The following is a 22,544-nucleotide window of genomic DNA, read 5'->3' as shown; positions in this document are numbered from 1 at the left end:
ACCTGCCCAATATGATGCTCTCCCTAAGCCAGAATTGGGAGGAAACATCCACTTTGAAATGTCTGTAGAGTATGACACAAAGAAACAACAGGTCTTAATTCTTTGGTTTTATACCTGGTGAAAACCTGCTTACTTGCCTTCAAACCTGCCCCAGAAGAATTGCCATATAACAGGAAACCAAACCAGACCCCAGCACACGTAAGTGTCTGGAGAGCACTGATGGCAGGCAAGAGAGCGCATCAGAAGGAAGATTACAATTACAGCTATGAGGCTGCTTCTTTCTTTTGCCAATTTGTGGATCAGTTTCTAAAATCATACATAATGAGTTGCTTATAAAGAAAATCATATATAGGGCTGCTGGCACAAGTATCAGAAAAATGTAGCATTTTTTTTCTCCTGAAAACTAGAACAAATATTAACCAAAAAATCAGTATATGTAAACTGCACTTTTTAAGATGACATAAATTGATCGGGATTAGATAAAAACACAAAGTGTTCTTTGACAATCAAATGTATTTAGAGGCTTCTGCTCCTATCCACAACTCTTGATTTGGAAAAGTACACAATTCTTTAAAAAAACTGAACGTTTACAACAAAAATAATTTAAAAAAACCCGCAAACCCAAACCTAAACCAATTTCTGTGTGCAATTCAAAGGCTAAAACATTTAAACACACGCCTTACCTATCGTGGCTTTGTCCAACTACATCTTGCTCAAAAGGAAAGCACCTACCTGTAACTGGACATTTCTAAATTTCTTATTTATACTCTACAGACAGTCATTTAACAGGTTTCAGTCCCTCAGCAAAGGCCTGAAGTATGAAGTTAACACGGCAAACTTACAGCACCAGAGATAATTTTGTCACTGTTTAAAGCATATACATATTTCTGCAAATATGATATATACCTTACTGCACAGTGACCTAGAAAATCTAACTGCAGCAAAATAAACACAGAATTCCTAAACTCAGCGGAAGGAGAAGTAAGGTCCTAATGATAAAGCTGGTTTTAGAAAACATCTATTATATACAAGCTTTTTCTCTTTTTTCAAAAGACACATTATCTAGAGGTACGAGACTTGTATCTTCATGTCCAGCATGGAAAATGAGATGAACAAAAGTAAAAACTGACAGATGAAGAGTCTGAAAAAGATCCCAAAGCCCAAATCCCTACCAACTAGTTAAGCTGAATTTAGATTACTGGTCAGAAAAAGTGTATATTTTTCACTAATCAAGTATCCACAGGGTCTTCATTTTTTTTCAGTCCTTACTCAAGACAATTTTTCACTGATTTCCATGAGGTGCTGATCTGTGCTAAAACCGAATAATCAATGGAAGGCAAGAAAGCATACCAGGACTTAACAAACAAAGTACGCATGTGCTTTTCTTACCAGAAAATTGATATTCGCTTCACAAAATAGCTTAATAGGTGTTTAAAGTGCAAGACAAAGATAATCGAAATCAAAAGAAACCTTCACAGACTTCCAACATACTTTTACAAGACAGATCATGAATTTTGCAAGTAACTTGTCCAATTCTACAACAGGTACTGCTAAGCTGCTAACTTTTTATTTTAAAATATCATTTGCAAACTGTTGAACAGATTATATTGATTTAGCAGCACAGCTAGGATTTTGTGTTACACCTGACTTATAAATTGTAATTCAACTCGCTTTTATTTGCATTACTCACACCACATATTAAGAGGTTAATGTCTATACTCTATTGTACATACAACATACAAATTGCTACTTTTACAGCTGATTTTTTTTGGTTTTTAAGATGCACATCTCTTCTGCTACAGGCATTTACAGTTGGGGTCAGCCTTCATGTTTTCCTCAGTGGGTTCTCTGGTGGGTAACTAATTTTATTACCACTATCATGATGCTGGTTCCCATGCAGCGCAGCGGCAAATTGCACAGAAAAATAAATACAACTCTTACTGGAACACGAAAGAAGACAAATAAACTTCCCCAACAGAAAATCTGAATTCATTTTAGACTGCCTAAGAACCCCACCCCTCTTCAATTTGCATGATAAGCTGAGAAAATAAATTTAATTTTTAAGACAATACAGAGTATTAAGAAAAATTATTTTTATACATGCTTGTATTACGAGGGTAAAAAAAAACCGCAGAGATACTCTAAAACCTTTCAAATTTATTTTCTTGTATTATATTTGTTGCCTTTATTATATACTTTTAACCCTTTCAGAACACTATCTCATGCCTTTTCTTAAGAAGAATTTTGAACCCTTAGGTAACACATAAAAATGGAAAGAAATGTGCAACATATAAAAAGCTTTTTTAACACTAAGTTCAGAAAAGCATGACATCATTAACCTAGAAGTCTCAAAGACTAAAAATAAATCGTGACGAGACCAGAAATGAAACACTAATTTATCACACTGACATACTTTTTGTGTAGGATTTTGTAAACACAAAATAAATCCTACAGATTGATGAACTATTATCCCCACAACTATGCGACTCGAACAGAGAGCAAGATGTTGCAGAAGACAACAGACTTAAGGATTCTTTTCACTTATCAAATTTAATCCTAGTCAAACCACAACGATTTGTACCGGACAGTTCTTACGTGGTATTTGCTAATGTAACAAAACCATCAAATTATTTGCAACACCATTAAAAATGTCGATCAAGATAATATCTTGTAGCGTGACAGAAACAGCAGTTGTTGCAGGTTCTTCTATAAAGCCAGTTTCAGAAATGTTAACACGCTTTGAAAGTACTAGCCAAAATAAATGCATACATGAAAAAGATTAAGAGAGAAGTTGGAAGGCACAGCATTATGTATATCTGCATTTGTAGCATATGTATTAAAAATATAACAAATTTACTTTTATTTTGCTCTAAGCATGAGCCGAAAGAAACTTTAATTCTCACTAGAGAACCTTTACGATATCTGATCTCTCAATTATTTAACATGAAATTACTTTCTGGAAGAAATAAACTACACATTCACTTAGAAGAATAAATGCATACTACATCCTAAAAAATAGGTGAGTTTAATGCATTATACTGAAATTTGAACTATGTGCTTCATAAATGTATAATGAAATATTCTACACGCTTACCTGTCTTGATCTGGGTCTTCCAGGAGAAAACTTGCGTTTGGTGATGGCTGGTTTTCCCATGCCAATTTTTGGAGTGACTGATATGTAAGTCGTTGGGAGAGCACTTCCAGCAGCGGAAGGCAATGCTGGGGGCTGACTGTGCTGTACATCTCGTGCAGACTGCAAGTCTAATGAAACATCTGGTGAGGAAGACACATTTGTCTTGTTTATATTAACTGATGGGGGAAGTGAGGGGTAAGTCTCAGCTGGTGATTTTATGGGTTTGTCTCCAACTGGCGAACTATTTGCAACACCTTCATTTGCAGAAGTAGTTGCTACTTCTAGAAGAGTTGATGTTTCTGACTTTTCATGGGTTTCTCCTTTTTCTGTATCTTTTTGCACTTTTATTATTTCCAGTTGTTGTTCTACAGGGATACAAATATCTCCTTTACTTTCAGTCTCCTGTATTTCTGGCGTCACAGTTATGGTCTCAGGTACTGAAGACAGAGACCGAGAGTCTACTGTGGATACTTCTGATACCTCCACACTACCTTGTGGTAGCTGTGTCTCTTCCACTTGTTTGTCTAACTCCTGCTGTATTACAGCTTGAAGACCTTCCATCACGTCCATAATTTTCTCAGTTTGACTGTCACCAGGTGCTGGTGTCTTTTTAGGAGACATTTCCATTTCAGCTGAATTAATTTCAACAGAGACTTCTGTTTCCAGTTGTGTGGTCTTTTCTTCTGGTGATATGCCTGTAACTAAGTACAACCATATTAAAGGCTCTGTGTAAGTTTTTCATTTTCGCACTGGTGTACCGGTCAACAAGTATACTTGGTACACATCAAGTACACCAAGTACACATCACTTTACTTCAGCGAATTTAATGTGTAGCTTAAAATATACTTCACAAATATCTTTCTTTGTACCTATGTTTATAGTAGTCTAGGTCTTTAGTTCATTATTTTTCTTCCCTGGAAACACAGCAGAGTAAATCACAAGAAAGTAGACCCAAGATTAATTTGGGGGAATCTGAACACACATTTCCAGGTAGGCAGCTAAAAGTAGCTTCTCCTTTTTCATGTCTGCGTATGGAAGATGTATGCTGGCATAAATTAATGTATTTTAAGCAACTATCCCAACACTTCCAAAAAGCAGACAGCTAAGAAGAACAGGACAAGTACAAATAAAAAACATTTCCCTCCTAGCGCTCTTTCAGACTTTAGGGAATCACCTGAAATGAAAACAGTTGATGTTGTTTTTTAGTTTACTAGTGTCTCATGGATTTCTTTCAAAAATATTTGTCTAGCCTTTCCGTGAACCAAATCAAGCGCCTCTCCTACACAACTTTCTTCACCAAGGAGTTCCAGAGTCTTGTATCCGTTCCATAGAGAAACCACATTCTTTGCTCTGAATTTGACTTCTCATATCTTCTTTTGATGGACCCTGATTCTCTTACAGGCCACTTACTTTCTATTACACTTGCACTCTTCTTAAATTCACACCGCTACAACCTCCTCAGCCACTACAGTTCAAAGCCGAGCATTTTACTACGACTGTGTCTTCACGGATAGTTTTAAATCATGGCCCTTATACCACAGGCTGTGATACTTAACAAGAGCAATCACAGCTAATCTGCAAGTATTTTTTTTGCTTTGGCTTTAAATGAAGGTTTCTTGTTTCCCCTTACAGCAATCATCCTCCAACATCAGCTGGGAGTGGATGGGACATACTGGAAAGTTCTTTGCCATTGATATCAGTCACTAACACATTTAGAGGACTTGACCCAGAAACCATTCTATTTGTATTCTTTTATTTGGCTGGTACTTCATGCGTGATTGATAAGATATATCTATTCCCAGAACACAAATGATCAGCTACTGCAGCACACCCTGTCTGGATGAGTAAATTTCTTTACTAAACAAATTATCTTTTATTTACAAAGGGAAAAAAGAAAAGAAGAAATCCTTAACCGAAGATACTTGTGGAGTTACAATCACGAAGCACATAAACTGGAAAGAAGTTCTACAGTGTGCCCCAAAACACACCAGGGGAAATTACTCCAATCCAGTTATTTGCAGCTACAAACAAAAAAGTCTTGAAGCGAAAGTGTGAGTGACTCTATTTGAATAGCAACAAACCATAAACCTCCAGTGTATAAAAGCATTTAACTATATTTCCAGTTTTCAGAGAAAGCCAGTCCCACCAAAGACGTAAAAACAACTTTCTCCTACACAAATATTCTGAAGACTATCTTTGCCTTCAATAAAATACTTCTTCAGCAAAAAAGTTAATACTCTTGCTTGAGAGCTCAGATAGTAGAACTGATGCAATTTTTCTCCTACTGCTTTCTAGGCACTTTTTCCTCTTAAATTTATAAAGTACCACAAACCTTACTGAATGGAAGAGGGTTCTCAAGGGTTCTGTACCGGCATTTTCCCTGACTGCAAAACTCTTTCTTACCTTCTGTGACACATCCAACAGCTGACTCTTGACCAGGGCCATCAGCAGTAACAGGTTGTTCCTGAAACGTCACATCCTCTCCACCACTTTCCATTTCCATTTCATTTGTACAAGCTTAAGGAGAGGCAAAGAAGTTATCAAAATTGGTATGATGTTTATTCTATTACTTTGGCATCAGTAGTTGCTGTCACTGTTTGACCTTTTGGCTAAAGAGAATGATATTTAATGATATGATTAGGAGTTAGGACAAATCAGGTCAATGAGAAGGTGAGGGAGACTATATAGTACTCCTTGAAGATTAAGAGCCTTTTTCTCATTAACACTGAAGCTGTTTTATACCTTTCAGACAGTGAAAAAAGTCTGTAAAGCAATTACATACACCTAATTGCGAAAATTTAATTTACACAGTCATAGACTTTTGCATCACCTGAGCAATACAAAAAAGTCTTTTCTCAAATTCCAGTCTGCTAAATTCATCAGAACTGTAGCATGAAGGCTTCAAATTTTTATAAAAATACTACAATGGCTTATGGCATAGATATGAGGTTCCATCTACTATCAGCACTTGGAACACTCATTTTCAGCCTACCTGTTCAACAACATGAAAACTAGATTTTGCCACTTTAGAACTAGGATACCTTAATCTGTGAGTTCCTCCTATTAAATAAAGGAATTGTCATGGAAAAGGCACTACTGAGCGCTTCTTTGGCTGACAGTATCATTATAGAGCACAGAAACAGGAAATACTTATTTTTTGCCTCATGTAAAAGCTTTTTCAGTTAAGGAAATTCATTAAAATACACTAGACAAAGTAGGAGCAGGAAAAACAAAGTATATAGTAAGCGTTAACTCAAAAGGAACTGATCCTTCACGGATGTTAGCACAAAAAAAGTCAAATGAATATAGCTTTTTGTTCAGGAAAGTCTCTTTAAAGTTCAAAAAGCCAGGAACTATTAGGTGATGCTACTTTTAGCACCTAAAAACTGCTCTCAGACTCTGCCAACTTTAAAGTGATATTTTAACTTTGAGGAAATGATAATTTAGATTGGCTCCAAATCTGATTTTAATGTACAAAAGTGCTCTCCTGGGTATAAAACACTGCATGACTGTACTGATGTAATAGCACCAGATTACTCCTAGTAGTTGAGATGACAGTCCTGTTCTTCCTTGGGGAGAAGAGTATGCTTGTCAATGCTTCTACTAGCTAGAAATCCTAACAGTATTATTACTTAAAACTTTAGCCTTTCAAATAAACCTGTTACTTATTCAAAAGGGTTTTCAGTAGAAGATTGGGAGTTTTTCCAGTGTAAGTTTTGGATATTACTTGGACATCTTCCTAAATGTTCTAAATACACTGCCTCAGAGTCCAACAGCCTCTACTAACCTTTCAGAATGGAAGTGATCTTCAAAGGTTGAAGTCGTCACTTTTTCTAACTCGGTGCACGTGTTCACTGACAGAGTTCTTCTGCTCATTTACATACATTTACCTACTGTCACTGCCCTTCCTCCAGGATCATCTTTTTCATCATTGCTTTACTGTTCACGAAAGGTATGCACTTACGTGTACAGGCTGACATCAAAGAGAATGACTTGTTTACACAAAACATCAGTTTGAACACACAAAAATTAGAGTTTTGTTGTAGTCCAACACTTCCCCTTTCCAATTAAAAATTATAAGGCTTTCGAAAACACAGATACTTATGCAACTGAGCTATCAATTTCTTTTAACAAAAGATCAACGCACAAGCATTGCTGTTTAAGCATCAAAAGTGCACATGGCAGCGCAGTTAATCTGTTAGGTTTTACCTTGCTTCCAAATTTAACCACAACTGTACTTCTCTTAGGAAATTCAGCCTGCATGAGAGTAGGTGCTATCCAACAGAGCACATGGTGTGAAATATACGACGGCATTCAGTTACGAGTTCTTTACGCAGGTTTTGTGGATGACCCACCGGACTCAGATCAACAGATCCAAGTTCTCTCTGTGCTTCCTTACTGTTACTAAGTAATTTTTTAAAAAAATACTTCATATTTTTCTGCAACTTCCCTTTCCACCTTTTGCTTGATTTGTCTATTTAGACAAGAATCTCTCAGAAACAAGATGACTAATCATACATTGCTTTGAAAAAGGACACCTGATTAAAAGCTGTTTAGTTAAATATACCTGTCGCTTGAACATAGTCTAGCTTCCACTGCTGTATCCTACCTGGACATAGTGAGGAGAATGGGCACTCTGAGACTGACAAGTAGCAAGAGGGAAACAGGAAAACTGGATGTCTCCAGGAACATCTACAAGAAGCTGGTTTGTGCCTGGTGGTTAGGCACAAATGAATAAAAGTTAGGCTGTCGAATACATTTATGAACTGTACGACATCCAAAAAAATTAGAGCAGTTTACAGTTACAGGCTGGGAAGCTGGAGCTGGAAGGTTGACAGCCACCATTAAGATGCTCACTTGCCCATGTTTCTAATAGAGGAACCTGAAGCCAGAAAGCCAGAAAGCATATTGAGAAGATGGCTCACCCATGGATTGCTTGAGAAGCTGCTGCTAAATAAAGGAATGGATGAACTCCACAGAGCAGAATATGAGTGGCTGGTTCACAAAAGACTTAGTGAGACAGCTGCAGATATTTATATTTGATGTTACCATTTTGGAAATATAAAGATTACATTTGATTACCTGTTATACTGTCAGGTTCAGGAATGAGTTCAGAAGTGTCCATTACATCACATGACTGAGTCTGATCCCCTTCTCCTTGTTTACAAAGAGTGCAGATGTAGTCTTTCAACTGAGACTCCAATTCACTACCTGGAGATCTGTCACATTCTATGTGAATCCACCTGGGAAGATTAATTTAGTATGACTATGATTTTAATAATAAAAATACAAAGTATTCTAGTAAAAATCAATTAAAAAATAGCACTGTTTTCCATTCCCATGGGGAAATAAAAAATTTCAACCAATGTTTTATTACAGAGAATTTTAGAGAAATAAGCATGATACATCAGTATGTCAAGCAGTGAACAAACTTAAATGTGAAAACCTAAACTGCCACTAAAGCCAATTGGACACCACAACAGGTACAGCAATATCAAGACGTTGCACAGCAAGATATAATAGCATTGAATATAAAACACAGTCTACATTCTTAAAAGGTTCCCAATAGCACTTTTTTTTTTTTATTACTGGCATAGCAAAACACGTAAAATTAAACAGAGAACACATACTTGAAAATTTAAAAAAACCCCAGACCATTGCAAACAACAGTCTTCAAAAGTTAGGACGATGACTCTTCTAGTCTGCTTATTCACTAAATAGATGCAATGTAAGAAGCAGCAGCAGCACATATTTCTCTGTACACCTCTGTAACTGCGAATTAATACTTATTTGCTAAGATTAAAATAAGACTAGCTACTAATGCCCATTGTATTTAGGGATGAAGGACCAAGATGTTGCACAACATACTATAGCATCGTACATCAAACACAGTCTACACCCTTCACAGAAGTGCATCATGTCATACAGCTTATCATAAGCTTTAGGCATTTTAGTACAATTTCACAAAAATTAGGCTTCTTACCTTTTGCACATGTGACAATGCAACATATCTTTCTGGAAGTCTTGGAGGCACAGTTTTTCACAGAAAGGACAAGATAAGTTGTCTTGCTGTTGGTAACAACTGTCACATACCAAACAATTATGGTGCCACTGACAACTTGTTCGTGTGCCACACTCAGCACATACTCTACAGTTCTAGAGATCACAAGAATTTAGTTGTTAATTATGATATTTCACAATGTGATAGAACTGCCATTAACTGACATTTTCCTGTTTTAAATTAAATTAAACAAAGTTTCTGTCCTTGATAACACTAATAAATTATCCAGGCTCTGACAACAGAGCATGAAGAGCCTGTACAGCAGCAAGAAGAGTTTGCTTGCACTACTCCCTGACTTGAAAGGAATATTTCTTATAAGACCAAACTTTTTTTATTCCTAATCTCAGTCATCTTACAACTGCCACAAACTGACTATGAAATTACATACATCTCGTATACCGGGACTTCCCTTGTTATGCTGAAACTGTATTTTTATTATCACTTACACTTACTCACAATGTTACTGATAAAACAACAAATTCATCCTGCCCTCCTCAAATGCAAAAGAACCCTTGAGCTGCAGAACTGCCATTCTGGTAAGCAAAAAGTAGTTGAATATAGAGAGCTTTCAAGTATACATTACATTTACTACTGCATAGGTTTTAGTTTACATTAGATCATGAGAGCAGCTTTCATTAAGTGAAGGTTATCCACTTCACCTGCATCGTACACTTCTCTTTTCCCCTGTTGGGGCTGATTCACTGTCCTACACAGGCTGCTTCAGCCACTGCACTAACAGCTACCCTCACAGAGCAGCTGTAGAGCCACATGATTACATACAAGAGGGATTCCTTCAGAAATTACAAGTTACGTTACACGGCAACAGCAGTTCACAATACACCTAGAACAGCATAATGTGGAAACAAAATTTGAGCCCCTATAACGACAAGGAATTATTCTGAAACCTTTCAACTTACTTTACATTTCCAACCATTTGTTGGTACAGCATCCATAACTGGTTGTAGACAGAAAGTATGGTAGCCTTTGTCACATGTATCGCACACCAGCATCTTGTTGTCTTCCCCAGAATGTCTAAGAAAAGTAACAAGTGGTTAAGCCATAACAAAAAATCTATTTAATGAAAAGTCTAAACAGGAAGACACAGAGCTGAGCACATGAAAATACACTGATACCACTTACAAATAGCTCCAAAGATAATGCCCTCAAATTCATATTTAAGTATGAGTGAAGATCACTATGCTTACTTTAACAAGTGCTGAGCCTGTGCAACCATTCCGACTTCTAGAAATCGGCCCACTTTCATTTACAGACGTAGGCAGATTTAATGGCCTTTCTGTACTGAAGTCAGTTCAAAATCTGAAATAGGTACTTTATTTCTTTCTCAAAAGACCATGCAATTGTACTTTGTCTGACTGTATTTTTCCCAAAGAAAAAAATGAGCCATCACCTCTGACTACCAGAGCTCCTACAATGTCAACCAATATGACTGCAAGAGCAAAACAAACATTAAAGGAAGAGATTTCAATTTTCCTACAATCATGTATTACAGAGCTCCACCACAAATTTCAATGATAAAATAAATTTACAGAGAAAAGACAAATAGTTTGGTAGTATCTAAAGGCATTGTGTTCTGCCTTAGTTTAAATAAATTAATTCAATAAATAAGTATGCAACAAGATTTGCCTTGATAAAGCTTCACAATATATGGCATTATACGTACTAGATACTGCTTCATTACCTGGGAGACTGGATATTTTAAAAAACAGTAAATGCTCTCTCTTTGCATGGAGATATGGTTAAAATGCTATTCTTCAACACTGGCATAAAACTGCCATACTGCATAAAGTAATAGGTGTGAAAACATCCCATTTTCTTCTACTTTTCTACTAGAGAGAAGGTTTGTTAGCAAATACTGTAATTACTCAGTACAACATTTTTAGGGATACTTTTTAGAATGTGCTTCACTATTATAACTTCATTGCTGGCATCTGCTATCAGCTGCATGTGATCAGGGAACAATCTTCTCTGAAGTGGGTGAGTCTGAATGCTAGCAAATAGCAAGTGTTCTGCTTGGAAAACAGCAAAGCACTGACTGATCAGGTACATGAGGCAGTAGCGAAGCAGCTTTTTTCCTTCATACTGTCCCAGCTGATCTGACTAAAGCTGAACAAAACTCTTTTTTCTTTTCTAGTAAGCCCTTTAAAAAAAACCAAGCAAGCAAAAGAACCCTGCAGCACCCATCAGATTAAGTTATATGAGAACAAGTGCACAAGTGGTCCAAGTGTTCTAAGTGAACCCTTACAATATCGCAACAACTATGTTTCGTTATCTCAGTATTTGTCTGGTGTAACAATTCAATCATGGTCACTCATGTCACTTTTTTCCTTTGCTCAACTAAGCCATGTTTTTGTTTTCATAATGACTCATTAACTGCCTCTGAAAGATATTATGAAATAGAAGAGAGGGCCTAATGCAGGGGACCTACCCAGTACGTGGTACATGCACACCTGTAACGTCAGCTGAGTAAGAGCACATGTTCCCAGACTGTAAAGGTACTACATTAAACTGTTAATTTGGTGAATTTGAGGAAAATCCTCCTGTATAAAAGGAGGAAAAAGTCAGAAGGTTTTGCTGCTCTCCAGAACCTGCCAAGATAATGGTAACTCTGGGGGTATAATGCGCAGGAGTTCCAGCTCAGCTCTTTTAGAAGAAAGTTCCCAACACAAGGGTTTGTTCAGCTAGTTAATATAATATCGTAACAGATATATCTGGGCAAATAATCTACAGTTTTTGGAAAAAAGAACAGTTAATAAAATAGATGTTTTAAAATCACAGCACATAAATCTCACACCGTCCTCCTCCATGTCCTTTAAGTCTCACTTACTTGCAGTTCTGGCACACTTTGCAATCAGGACACTGCCAACCTGCTCTTTTTAAAGGTGTAACTTGTATGTCCAGGCACATCCCATGGTAGTGCTGGCCACAGGTAGTACAAAAAAGTTGATCTAAGAGGTCTCCAGGGCTGTCGCACACTGCACAATTTGCTTCTTCCTTTGCTACAAAGAAATGATTTTTTCAATTATTATTTCGTTCAAAATTATGAACAATTCAATGAACCCAATGAAGCGAAGAAATTCTTCAGTAGTTCTTATGCATACAAAACTTGATCATTCTTATGAAATTCAAATTTAATTAATATACTTAATAACTACTCCTTTAATTTGGTTTTCTGATATACTCAACTGATCTTCTCATAACAGAAGTACATTCATTTTAAACCTTAATAAAGTCTTACCAAAAGAAACAGTTTTATTCTCCTCAAGATAAAACTGAGAGCTCTAGGACCAACTCTTCTTTGGAACAAGTACAAAATAAAGCTCCTAACAGATCTAAACCTATCATTTAGCTGAAGTGTTTGCAGTATGGTTGCTCTAACTTGAGTTGGGGCAAGTAAGCAAGCCTATTGATTTGAACTAAAACCTGATGGAATACAAGCCTTATGAGTAAACCCTTCCCATGTTCTGTCATTCAAAAAAAAAACCAAACCAAAAAAACCCAAAACCCCAATCAACTAACTTTGCTGTCCACCACTGTCAGTCTTTAAAAACAGAAGAGTATGAACTTGCATCTTTCTCATACCTGAACATACGTAAATTCTTGGGTATGCGAACTGGGAAAATAGGTCTAAACAAATGCAATGTTAAGCTGATCCTACCACACAGCAGTTTTCATAAAACTTGGTACTAATTGTGTCATTTGAATACTGTGTACTTACATCTTTCAGGAGCCTGATCAATATGGTCTGGACAAAGGAGGGACAAGTTACTGAAATCCTGAAATGTGCCTGCTCCAGCAGCACAGGGGTAATGGTACATCTGGGTACATTTCTCTTCACAGCATTTGATAGTGGCTCCAAGGTGCTTACAATATGCACATCGCTGAAAAACAAACATAACAAATCATTCAAAAACTATTCTTTCTTGTCATTTTTCAGCCAGATCTGTTCCCCAGCCTCATTTAATAGAGAAACACCTTGGCCAGTAGAAGGGAGTGAATACTGAGGAGAAGAAAACTAGCGGACTGTGTCTTTCAGTGGCACTCGCAGGTCTTTCCAACTTAAAATGTTTAATGAAACCCACTCTAAATGCACTCTGATGACCAAGATTCTTCTTGTCACAGAAAAGCATTTTACTTGTATATGTTATCTAACTTGAGCTATGCCTTCAGTAAACAGGCTTGGAGACTTATTCTGAGTAATAAACGCAGACCACACTATGCTGTCAATAGGTTATAACTAAAACCCACATAGCTCTGTAAGTTGTAATGTAAAACTGTAGATACTGCAATCAGAAATGCAAATGGAAATGAAATATCATGTTCTACTGAAAATCTTGCTGACATCATGCAATTCTCTCTGGGATGGTAATGCATTACATAACCTAGCACTTTCTTCTCATCTCTCCTTTCAAGGCTACACAAATATCACCATCAAACTTCAAGAAGTCATAAATAAGCATGATTATTATTAGAGACCATAGTCACATTTGCAAAGAAATAATTTCTCAGAAAGAACTACCCAATAACCCTCCAGTTGTCTAGTCAAGAGGGAACAGATTCCATCAGTCTGCTTGTAAAGTATCACCCACACCCTTCTGATTGAGTTAATCAGTCTTTTTTCTTTCTTGGATTCGTTACAGTCCCTGAAGCACTGTAACATGCTTTTGCACTTTTTCACCAAGGCAACAACACTTTTTAAGGCTAGAGCACAGCACCATAAGATTTGGAGTAAACTTAAGAAAAAACAGGTCGGTGGCTCACAGGAAGGCATACATAACATAGAGCAACAACTGAGCTCGGGGACTCTTGTTTTTCATAATAAAAATAAAATACTAACACTGGCATGTTTGATTACTAGCTCAAGTGTTAAGTAATATCCAACTATGAACATAAACCAAATCAAAGAAAAGTTACATACTGCATCTGCTTAATTCTTAGAATACAGACAATATTTACTACCATAAATCTTCTCTGTTTCAAAGCCTGGCATGAAATTAGGCATGAAATAGTGCTACTACAAGTCCACAGATATCAAAACCAGCCCATACGAAAACACAAATCACAAAGCTGCCTGTGTTAACAGCCGCATTGATATTCTTAAAACCAGATGAAAGTAATGTCTTCAGTAAAATATCTGCCTGCACCACAACTCATGGACAAGAGAAAGAAAAAAATATTAGTTTATGCTAAACACAACTGCAGTGTAAAAAGACAAAACACTTCAGCACAGAAATTAAAGCAGGTCACTAAGGATAGCTACTGCCATGTTTCTGTGCTGCAATGCTTAGTCTAGTCTTCAGATCTGCAAGACATCTCACCTCCACCCATGTCTCTAACACCTACTAACAGTACGGAAAAGATGTACTCTGTCACTTTACTAGCCAAAATGCAGAAAGGAGGTACAAGATAAGCAAACAATAACATGGAGTTCCTGAAGCAGCTGAAGAAGGTAGCAATAGTAATTACATTTAAGGACTGTGTACAAAACCAAAGTCATGCAAGAAACTCGTTTTAGGAAACGATATATTCAGTAAACACTCACCGAGGATGCTGTAAAAGGTAAATCCTGAACTCAGATGTGAAATCATGAAAATACAGCCCAAAGCCTCCAACTTCATGAACTGCAGCTGCACATTAAACAGCGTACAACCCACTGCACTATTTTGTACTTGACACTCCTACAGCCTATTGAGATGGCCCAGATTATAGCTAAGGCCCAACTCTTACAGACAGGCCACACATTTTTCAAAGATATTACTTCGTAAGAAACAGTAGGAACAGGAACTTGGGAGGCGCTAAGGTCCAAAATGTGTCCCTCAAGAAAGTATTCAACAGAGACTTTGTTGGATCCCATAATTAACCCTTAAGAATTATCTAATTCGGAAAGAAAATTATGAAAGAACTGCAAGCACTCAAAGAATCTAACATTTACTAAAAGCTGGGAATAATGGATTAAATAGCAATATAAATGGCATTTTTAAACATCACATCTATTTTTCAAAATCACTAACCAACAACGGTACATAACAAATTTAAAATCAGAATATACCTTTTCCCAAATGCTATATGACCAGATGATATTGTTAGAAATGAGCAAACTACAGGATTACTGCAAAGCCTTGAAAAATGTTGATGTTGATTTAAGGAACCATGTAAAGATGCTGGAAGAAAAATGGAAGCCCAAATTACATTTAATTGAACCCTTCAAACCCATCTGCTAAACTGCACTGGCAATGAAAAGCATTTGGCAGCTAAGTAAAACACACACTTTAAAAACAATGTGGTATATATCATCTGAAGCAAATAAAAAGCACAGAATATCAACATTTGCTGAATTTATAAGAGAGATAAAGCAGTCTGAAGAAACAAATGCCCAAAGGGATTTTTCTGGCAACAGCTGTGGATGAGAAGAGTTACTTTTCCAGCAGTAGAAGCCAACACTTCTCTGAAACCAGGCCACATGCTATGACCCCAGAAGAACAAGTATGCAGCTATTATGACTACGTAACCTTCATGAATAAAGTAAGGGTATCAACAGTGAAGTATATTAATTTAAAAAATATTAAAGCTCTGCTAAATCAACTCAGTAACAAATACTACTTTACTACTCTGTTGCTAAAATATGGCATCAGGACAGTAGGAGGTGGAAGGAAGGAATAAATCACATTGCCAGTGAAATGCAAGTGTCTTTACCACACTGTATGAGGACAGTAACAGAGACAGAGACAGTACGGAGTCTTCAATTTCATTAGCATGAGCACAAAATAAGGCGTTATGTGAAGGGGGTGGAAGCTGAATCCGAGTATTCAAAGGGTAGGTATAGGAAAATGGCAAGCTGTCAAAGCAAGCCAAACACTGTTTTGTTCATGGATCAAATCATTTTACAGTCCTGTTCTACAGAAAAAACTTTACAAGGTGTCAGAAAGCTAGAGAGATAGTTCATTACTTATTCATAGTACATTCAATAAAATAAACATCACTAAAGCAGAGTCAGCACACTACTTTCCTACTCAAAAAGTCCTTCATTGGTTACTGACTGTTTTCTTCAGCAAGCTCCTAGTGCACTCACCCATGGCAAGAAAGCTCTGATCCCATCCATACTTCTGCTACGTCTTACTATTGTAACCTCCATGATTTAAAACTGTCCACACCTCCTTCTACTTGGTCTTTTTCACCTTTTTCTTTTACATCTGATTTTTTTCATACAGACAGAAAAGGGTCTCATTTTTAAAAGCCAATAGCTACGTGCTCTTTCAAATTTCATTTTAAAATTCCCTTTATTCACTAATCCCATTGGATCAAATATGACATTGTTATACAAATACAGTGAAAGAGGAAGAACTAAGTGAAAACTTAAGAAAACCTGATCAATCACCTCCTCTCTTTTCTAGTTGTATGGGAGTACATCCTCCATGAAATAGAGTAGCAGAAACCACAGAGAAAATTTCCAGGAAGGCAAAAACTCATACCACCATGCTAGAATCATAACTGCATCAAAATCAACTGAACAAAAAGGTTAGTTCTGTCCGTGGCTTGGAAGCTCAGCTGAATGTCACAAATGCTACTGGCTTTACTGGAAACAGATGGCCAAACTGTAAAATGGTGACAAGAGAAACAGCTTACTATTTACATCTTTCTAACCTTCCTACATCATTAAAAAAAAAAAATTGACAAAAGATGTATTCTAACTTTACACCAGCCTTCCTGCTGCTCCATACTTTGAAGTACTCCAAAACTCAGCGCAAGTTCAAATGAAGAGAAGATGCCTGTGTTTACGATAATGTAAGGTTTTATCCAGATAGTACTAAGAACAAATCAGAGGTCATATTTTATCATTATTTTATTGCCCTTAGAATTACTTTATAGTACTACTGTCTCAACAACTGGACAAGTAACAGCCCTTAGGAGGCAGACATTAAAGAAAGGCTAAAATGTGGACTTTGAATAAATACTTAGTTGCGACCTGATTAGTGCAGTGAAGTTAAATGTTAGCATTAGGTATTGCAAAATGTTTTTTAAGCAAAATGACAAAAGGTTTTCACTGATTATGAACTTATTTAGCTTTAAAAACATCAGCTGACAAAACCTATAACAACAATAAGCAATTTTAATTTTATGATAGTGTACCCAAAAATGCACACAAGCCATCTGTCCTTAGTTAAACAATTTAATGTATTACCAGTAAGAACAAATTTCAGATTGTTTAGCTACTGAAAACTGCTATCATACAAACCCGTAACTAAGGAGAACTGGACCTTAACATCCTGCCATTAACAAGACCACGAAGAAATTTTAGTATAAACAGTGATTAATGAAATATGTTCTCTGTTAGTTCTGATAATCTTCATTGATTACTCCATCATCTAGAAAAAGCTTTATATTGCTTATAGACACTAATAACCACTAGCACCTCTAATGTCAAATACACCGTTTAAAGTACCATAAAGCATTTAAGAGCACAATGCAGCAAGATGGCAACATAAAAAGAATTAATGGCTTTCGATTGAACTACTGATTAGAAAAGGTACTAAACAACATGCTTTTCCAGGAGTACTGGAAATTACCTTCTAATTTTTTAATTTTGTATTAATCATGTCACAAATTTGGAAATTACTTAAATTTGTAACAAGCAAGTCAATCAGAGATCAGTTATTTTTGTTCCTCAATCCTTAACACATATCAAAATTGAAGAAACTAAAATTCAGATTTCTCTCTTATAACTGTAAAACTATAACGTTCTTAACAGAGACAGAATGTATTAAAACTTTCCTACAGTGTCCACTTCATGGTCTGAGTACTCTGAAGTAAGCTTAATTAAAAAAAAAAAAAAAAAAATCACAATTGTAGAAACAAACTATCAAGTTTTGCTTCTGAAACTATATGAAAAAATATGGACAACCAGAAGACAAGCAGTTTGGCCAAGCTCAACACATGACTGAGAAAGACTGTCTTCTAATGCAGAATTCTTGACTAGATACTCCATCTGTCTGTAATCTGCCCAATAATCTATACAGGAATAAGGAACAAAGGTAAGGAGATACAAATGATCATGACTAACACCACTATCAGTGACTCAACACATGTAATCAAGGTAGAAAGCAAAAGTCCCTTTAAGTGTGGAGATTTCAGGCTCTCTACAAGTCACTACTTTTTTCCTCCTTCCCACCAGTTGTGTCTTTTTTTCACCTTCATAAAAAATTACATTAAATAAATGGTGTTGATATCAAGGCGTCTAAAAATTGGGACAATAAAGCATTCATGTTTTGCAGTGGTGTTTTTCATAATAGTTGTGATAAGTTAATAACCTGTAAGAAGCAAGTTTGCTAAGGGAGATAATATTTTTTATTTGAAGCCTGAAATAGGTAGAGGAAAACATGCAAACCTTATGGCGCACAAATCCTTCCTCATATAATCTGAAATGTTCCCAAACCCTGCCTATTCAGAAGCTCCACAGAAGAGTTTGTGTGCCTTGAAGCTGTATTCTCCTATCATTATATAAGCTACTGGAATAACTGCATGCATATGATTTCCTCCACAGACTCTGCCTTTGCTGCTTTTTCACACTTTCATGAGGAAAAGTATTTTTTTTATTCACCTCCTCGCTTTCCACAAGATTTAGGATAATGTAAATGTTTTGAGTGAGTCTAAACTTTCCCACAGCTAACAACCAACTATTCCCTTAATTCTCATCTAATATCCACCATGACAGAAGGGCACACATGAGCCTGTTGTTTAGTTAGCATGTCAACAATGAGAAGGTCAATAGTTTTTAATGTACTTTAAATTGTGATTATTAGGCTTCAGCATCAGCAACTTCAGGACAAACAAGGCACGAACAGAAATCATCAGCTTTGGTTTACGGCTGCTTTTTGACAGGCTCAGAAAACAGATTATTGTGCCAGTTCCATTTGACTCGTGCTCGGAAGGTCTTAAGTATGTGTAGACATTTCTTTTTGTTGGCAGAGCACAGTCTGAGCTACAAATTGTTGGAGGCTTGAAAAAAAATAACTGGGGGAAACATCACTACATGCTTGCTGTTTAATGATCTTCTCTAGGCATCTGTTACTGGTCATTGCGGAAGATACTGGGATGAAGTCAACTTCCTGTCTAATCCAGCACAGCTCCTATGTTCCTAAATCACATATAAGGATTCTGAACCGGCTTAAGCATTCTATAGGTTATGTCTATGCTACAGATCCTCTGTAGCTAGAGCTAGGCTGGCATAATTACATTTGCAAAGCCATTTAATAGAAACTCAGTGAAAGGAGAATTTACTGCTGATACAGTCACATTGTGCTTCCAAACAACACAAGGCTTGAGATGAGGATGCCTAAACTTCAGGCTCTAAATTTTGTGTCTGTATATGAGCCAAGTGTTTAAGCTCCCATTACATTTAATAGAGACTTAGTCATTTTATGGAATTTACTTCATCGCAATTCAGTTGACCGAACAGTGGGTGTCCATTTTCAGGCTCCATTGACAATACAGGCCAGATCTCCATTGCCTATAACTGGAATTTAAACACAGCTCACAGGTAGACACATCCACAGGGAAGTCTACATTTAGATGACAGTCTCGAGCTGAAGCCTGCCTAAAATATGTTGACAAAAGTTCTCTATTGGTAACACAGCTAAATTCACACCGAAGGTTTTGTCAGTGTGCCACTATCAATGAAGGGATGTGAATGGGTACTGCTTACAAAGACTTCCACATAAATTCTATTCTATTCATGGAAGTTTTCTGAATGATAAAAAGTTGGACTAAAGCTTCACATAACACATGCCTAAATTCTCTAAAATACTTCTGACAGACTTAGTCAAAACTGAGACCATTTCTGAGAATAGAAAAGTCAGTAAGAAAAACATTTTGCTCATCTTAAAAAAACACCTCACTCACAGGACTTGCAATTTAGCAGGAATTTTAGTGTGGGGGATGCAGCTTTTGCCCTTATCCTGCAGATCTATCCAGATGTGACCAAGCTTGAGAAAACTATTTTTTTTAATGTAAAACACTTCCAAAAGTTTGTCAGTGAAAAATCACAGAAAAATCTACTCTGATTGATCATGACTGATCCTCTCTAATTTCTAGCACTGATCGGACTACGTGTACCTTCTGCAAAGATTGCTTCAGTCTGACAAGGATTAGAGAGAGGAAGTCTGTAATAAATACTCTAAGCCTAAGCACAATAAGCCACTGGAACAGAAAGCAGACATCACTAAGGCTCTTGATACTACTGTCATTTAAATCATCTGGGGAATCAAAGTATCCAGTACACAGGCAGATGGACAAATACGGGTCAAAGAGACAAAAGGGACTAACGATGCTGTGTGAATGAGTCTGATGAGACTGGGAGAAGAAACCATGGATGGAGATGGAAGCTGAAGAGGGGCAGGGATGACACTTCAAGGGCCAATTAACTAAAACTGGGCACTAAAATTGGATAAAGAGTTGAGGGAACTGATGTGCTAAGACATAGGAAATGGTGAAGGGACAGATATCAAAAGGAACCTAGGGAAAAGGGAATAGAAAGGTTAAGGAGAGGGGATGCAGGAAGAACAAGGAAGAGTGGAAGTAGCTAAAAAAATCAACTTGAACAAAAAGTCAGAAGTCTGAGGCAACTGAAATTGGATGAAGACCACAAGGAGGAAAAGTACGCTGTCCTCTGACTCCTAATGCTATATCGCTATCACTTAGCCAGCTCAAATAGCAGAGGTCTGCATGTAGCCATAAAGGTTTTAAACCTGCAGTCTGGGAGGTCTGCCTTTTCCTTTTTCTCCCCTGACATAAGGAAATGATATAGTCAGACAAGGCAACACACATACACAGAGACACAGATAAAGGAATGAACAGACACACCTATGCACAACTATAACTATGTATGTATATTAAAACACAAAAAGGATTGCAGGTCAAACATGGATTTAGTGCATAAAATAAACCTCTTAAAAGGAGTCTCTGCATTAAAGAAACCTGTTACTTCTAGGACTGTGCTTAATTCGTAGAGGGGGAAAAAAGCATGTATTGAAAAAAGTTGTCGATTGCTTGTGGGAGAAAAAAAACCCCACTTAGTTACGGCAACTGAATGATGACCTGCAAAACAGTTCTAGTTTCACTTCTTTCATAGAGCTTCTTTATGATATTGGGCAGGGCACTAAGTAAAGTTTTTCTTAAGCTTTTTTTAGTCCTTAACCTTACTGTTAAAAGCTTGGGGGGGGGGTGTCCCCCTAAAAATACAGTCTTGATTTCTACATAGATTGTACACTCACAACTCCAACAGTATGAAGAAAGAACTGCAGTATCAGCGCAACTTTTTAAGTAAATCTGAGTATTTTTGAAACTCTTTCAATTTGCCATCCAAATTAGCAGATATTAAGAAAAAAAGAAAAAATTCAACTTCTCTTCGGAAAAATGGAGCCTAAGATGCATAAAAAGGCCACATAAATCTGCTATTTGGAAAAATTCATAGACAAGTTATTCACATTTATTATAGTAGAAACATCATAGAAAAACTCATGCGGAAATGAGTAATTCTTTCTTTCAGCAGTATTTGAATAGTCTACATACCTACACATTGAACAAAAATGAAAAAATGTAATATTGAAGAGGAGGTTTTTACTAAGACAGCAATGTCCATCCTATGGACTGAACTAGGCACTAGCTGTTCTCCATATGATCATACAATTACAGATTGCATAATCAGGCATACGCACAAAGGATATTAATCGTATGCAAGGGATATTAACTGTGTGCAGACAACCTGTCTTATGGCATGTCCTAACTTTGTGTGTTCAATTTTACAGTCTTAATAATGCGTTCTTTTAACAAAGATTTTGTAGATATATTAACTTGGTTTAACAGAAAGTTCACGTCAGCAAAAGTCACTATATATACTCAATGATACGCCTAATTTACAAGGTAATAGTAGGGATAGCGTGACAAGGAACTCTGGATTATGTAGAGACATTAAAAAAATACAAGAATTTCCTGCCTTTAATACCTTCCTCATTAGCGAGCACCTCCTTAGTATTCCTTCCCCACTGACTGCAATCAGTACCTTATTGTTCATAATTCCTATTTCCTTGGCTGTTCCTAAATTGCGCTCTCCAAATGGCACAGAGTCATCGTAAACAAAATCCTACATCTTCAGTTCACTAATTTTTGTAAATTGAGCTCAAATAAAGCAATTAGATGGCATACTTTGAAACTACCAGCTTGAAACATTAATATAATTTCTTTTCTAATAAAAGCTTCGCATGTTTTATCTGGCTGGGGCTTTTAGGTTTTTTTCAATTTGACTAAATTAGTCACACATATTTCTCCCATTCCTCCTCC

At 36.7% G+C, this 22,544-nt stretch overlaps 1 protein-coding gene across 1 annotated transcript in view; it reads right to left on the bottom strand.

Moving 5' to 3' along the window:
• Positions 1–22,544, bottom strand: part of KMT2C (lysine methyltransferase 2C) — a 201,783-nt gene that overhangs the window by 81,793 nt on the left and 97,446 nt on the right. The window contains exons 8-14 of the mRNA XM_050891342.1: positions 12,931–13,093; positions 12,040–12,211; positions 10,112–10,226; positions 9,117–9,289; positions 8,216–8,376; positions 5,537–5,650; positions 3,095–3,834 (exon numbers count right to left, since the gene is read on the bottom strand). Coding sequence (XP_050747299.1) covers positions 3,095–3,834; positions 5,537–5,650; positions 8,216–8,376; positions 9,117–9,289; positions 10,112–10,226; positions 12,040–12,211; positions 12,931–13,093 — 1,638 coding nt within the window. The remainder of the gene's footprint in view (positions 1–3,094; positions 3,835–5,536; positions 5,651–8,215; positions 8,377–9,116; positions 9,290–10,111; positions 10,227–12,039; positions 12,212–12,930; positions 13,094–22,544) is intronic.

This window comes from Gymnogyps californianus, chromosome 2 (assembly GCF_018139145.2).
Source record: "Gymnogyps californianus isolate 813 chromosome 2, ASM1813914v2, whole genome shotgun sequence".
In the NCBI taxonomy this organism is placed as follows: Eukaryota; Metazoa; Chordata; class Aves; order Accipitriformes; family Cathartidae; genus Gymnogyps; species Gymnogyps californianus.
This window is presented reverse-complemented; position numbering and strand designations above follow the sequence as displayed.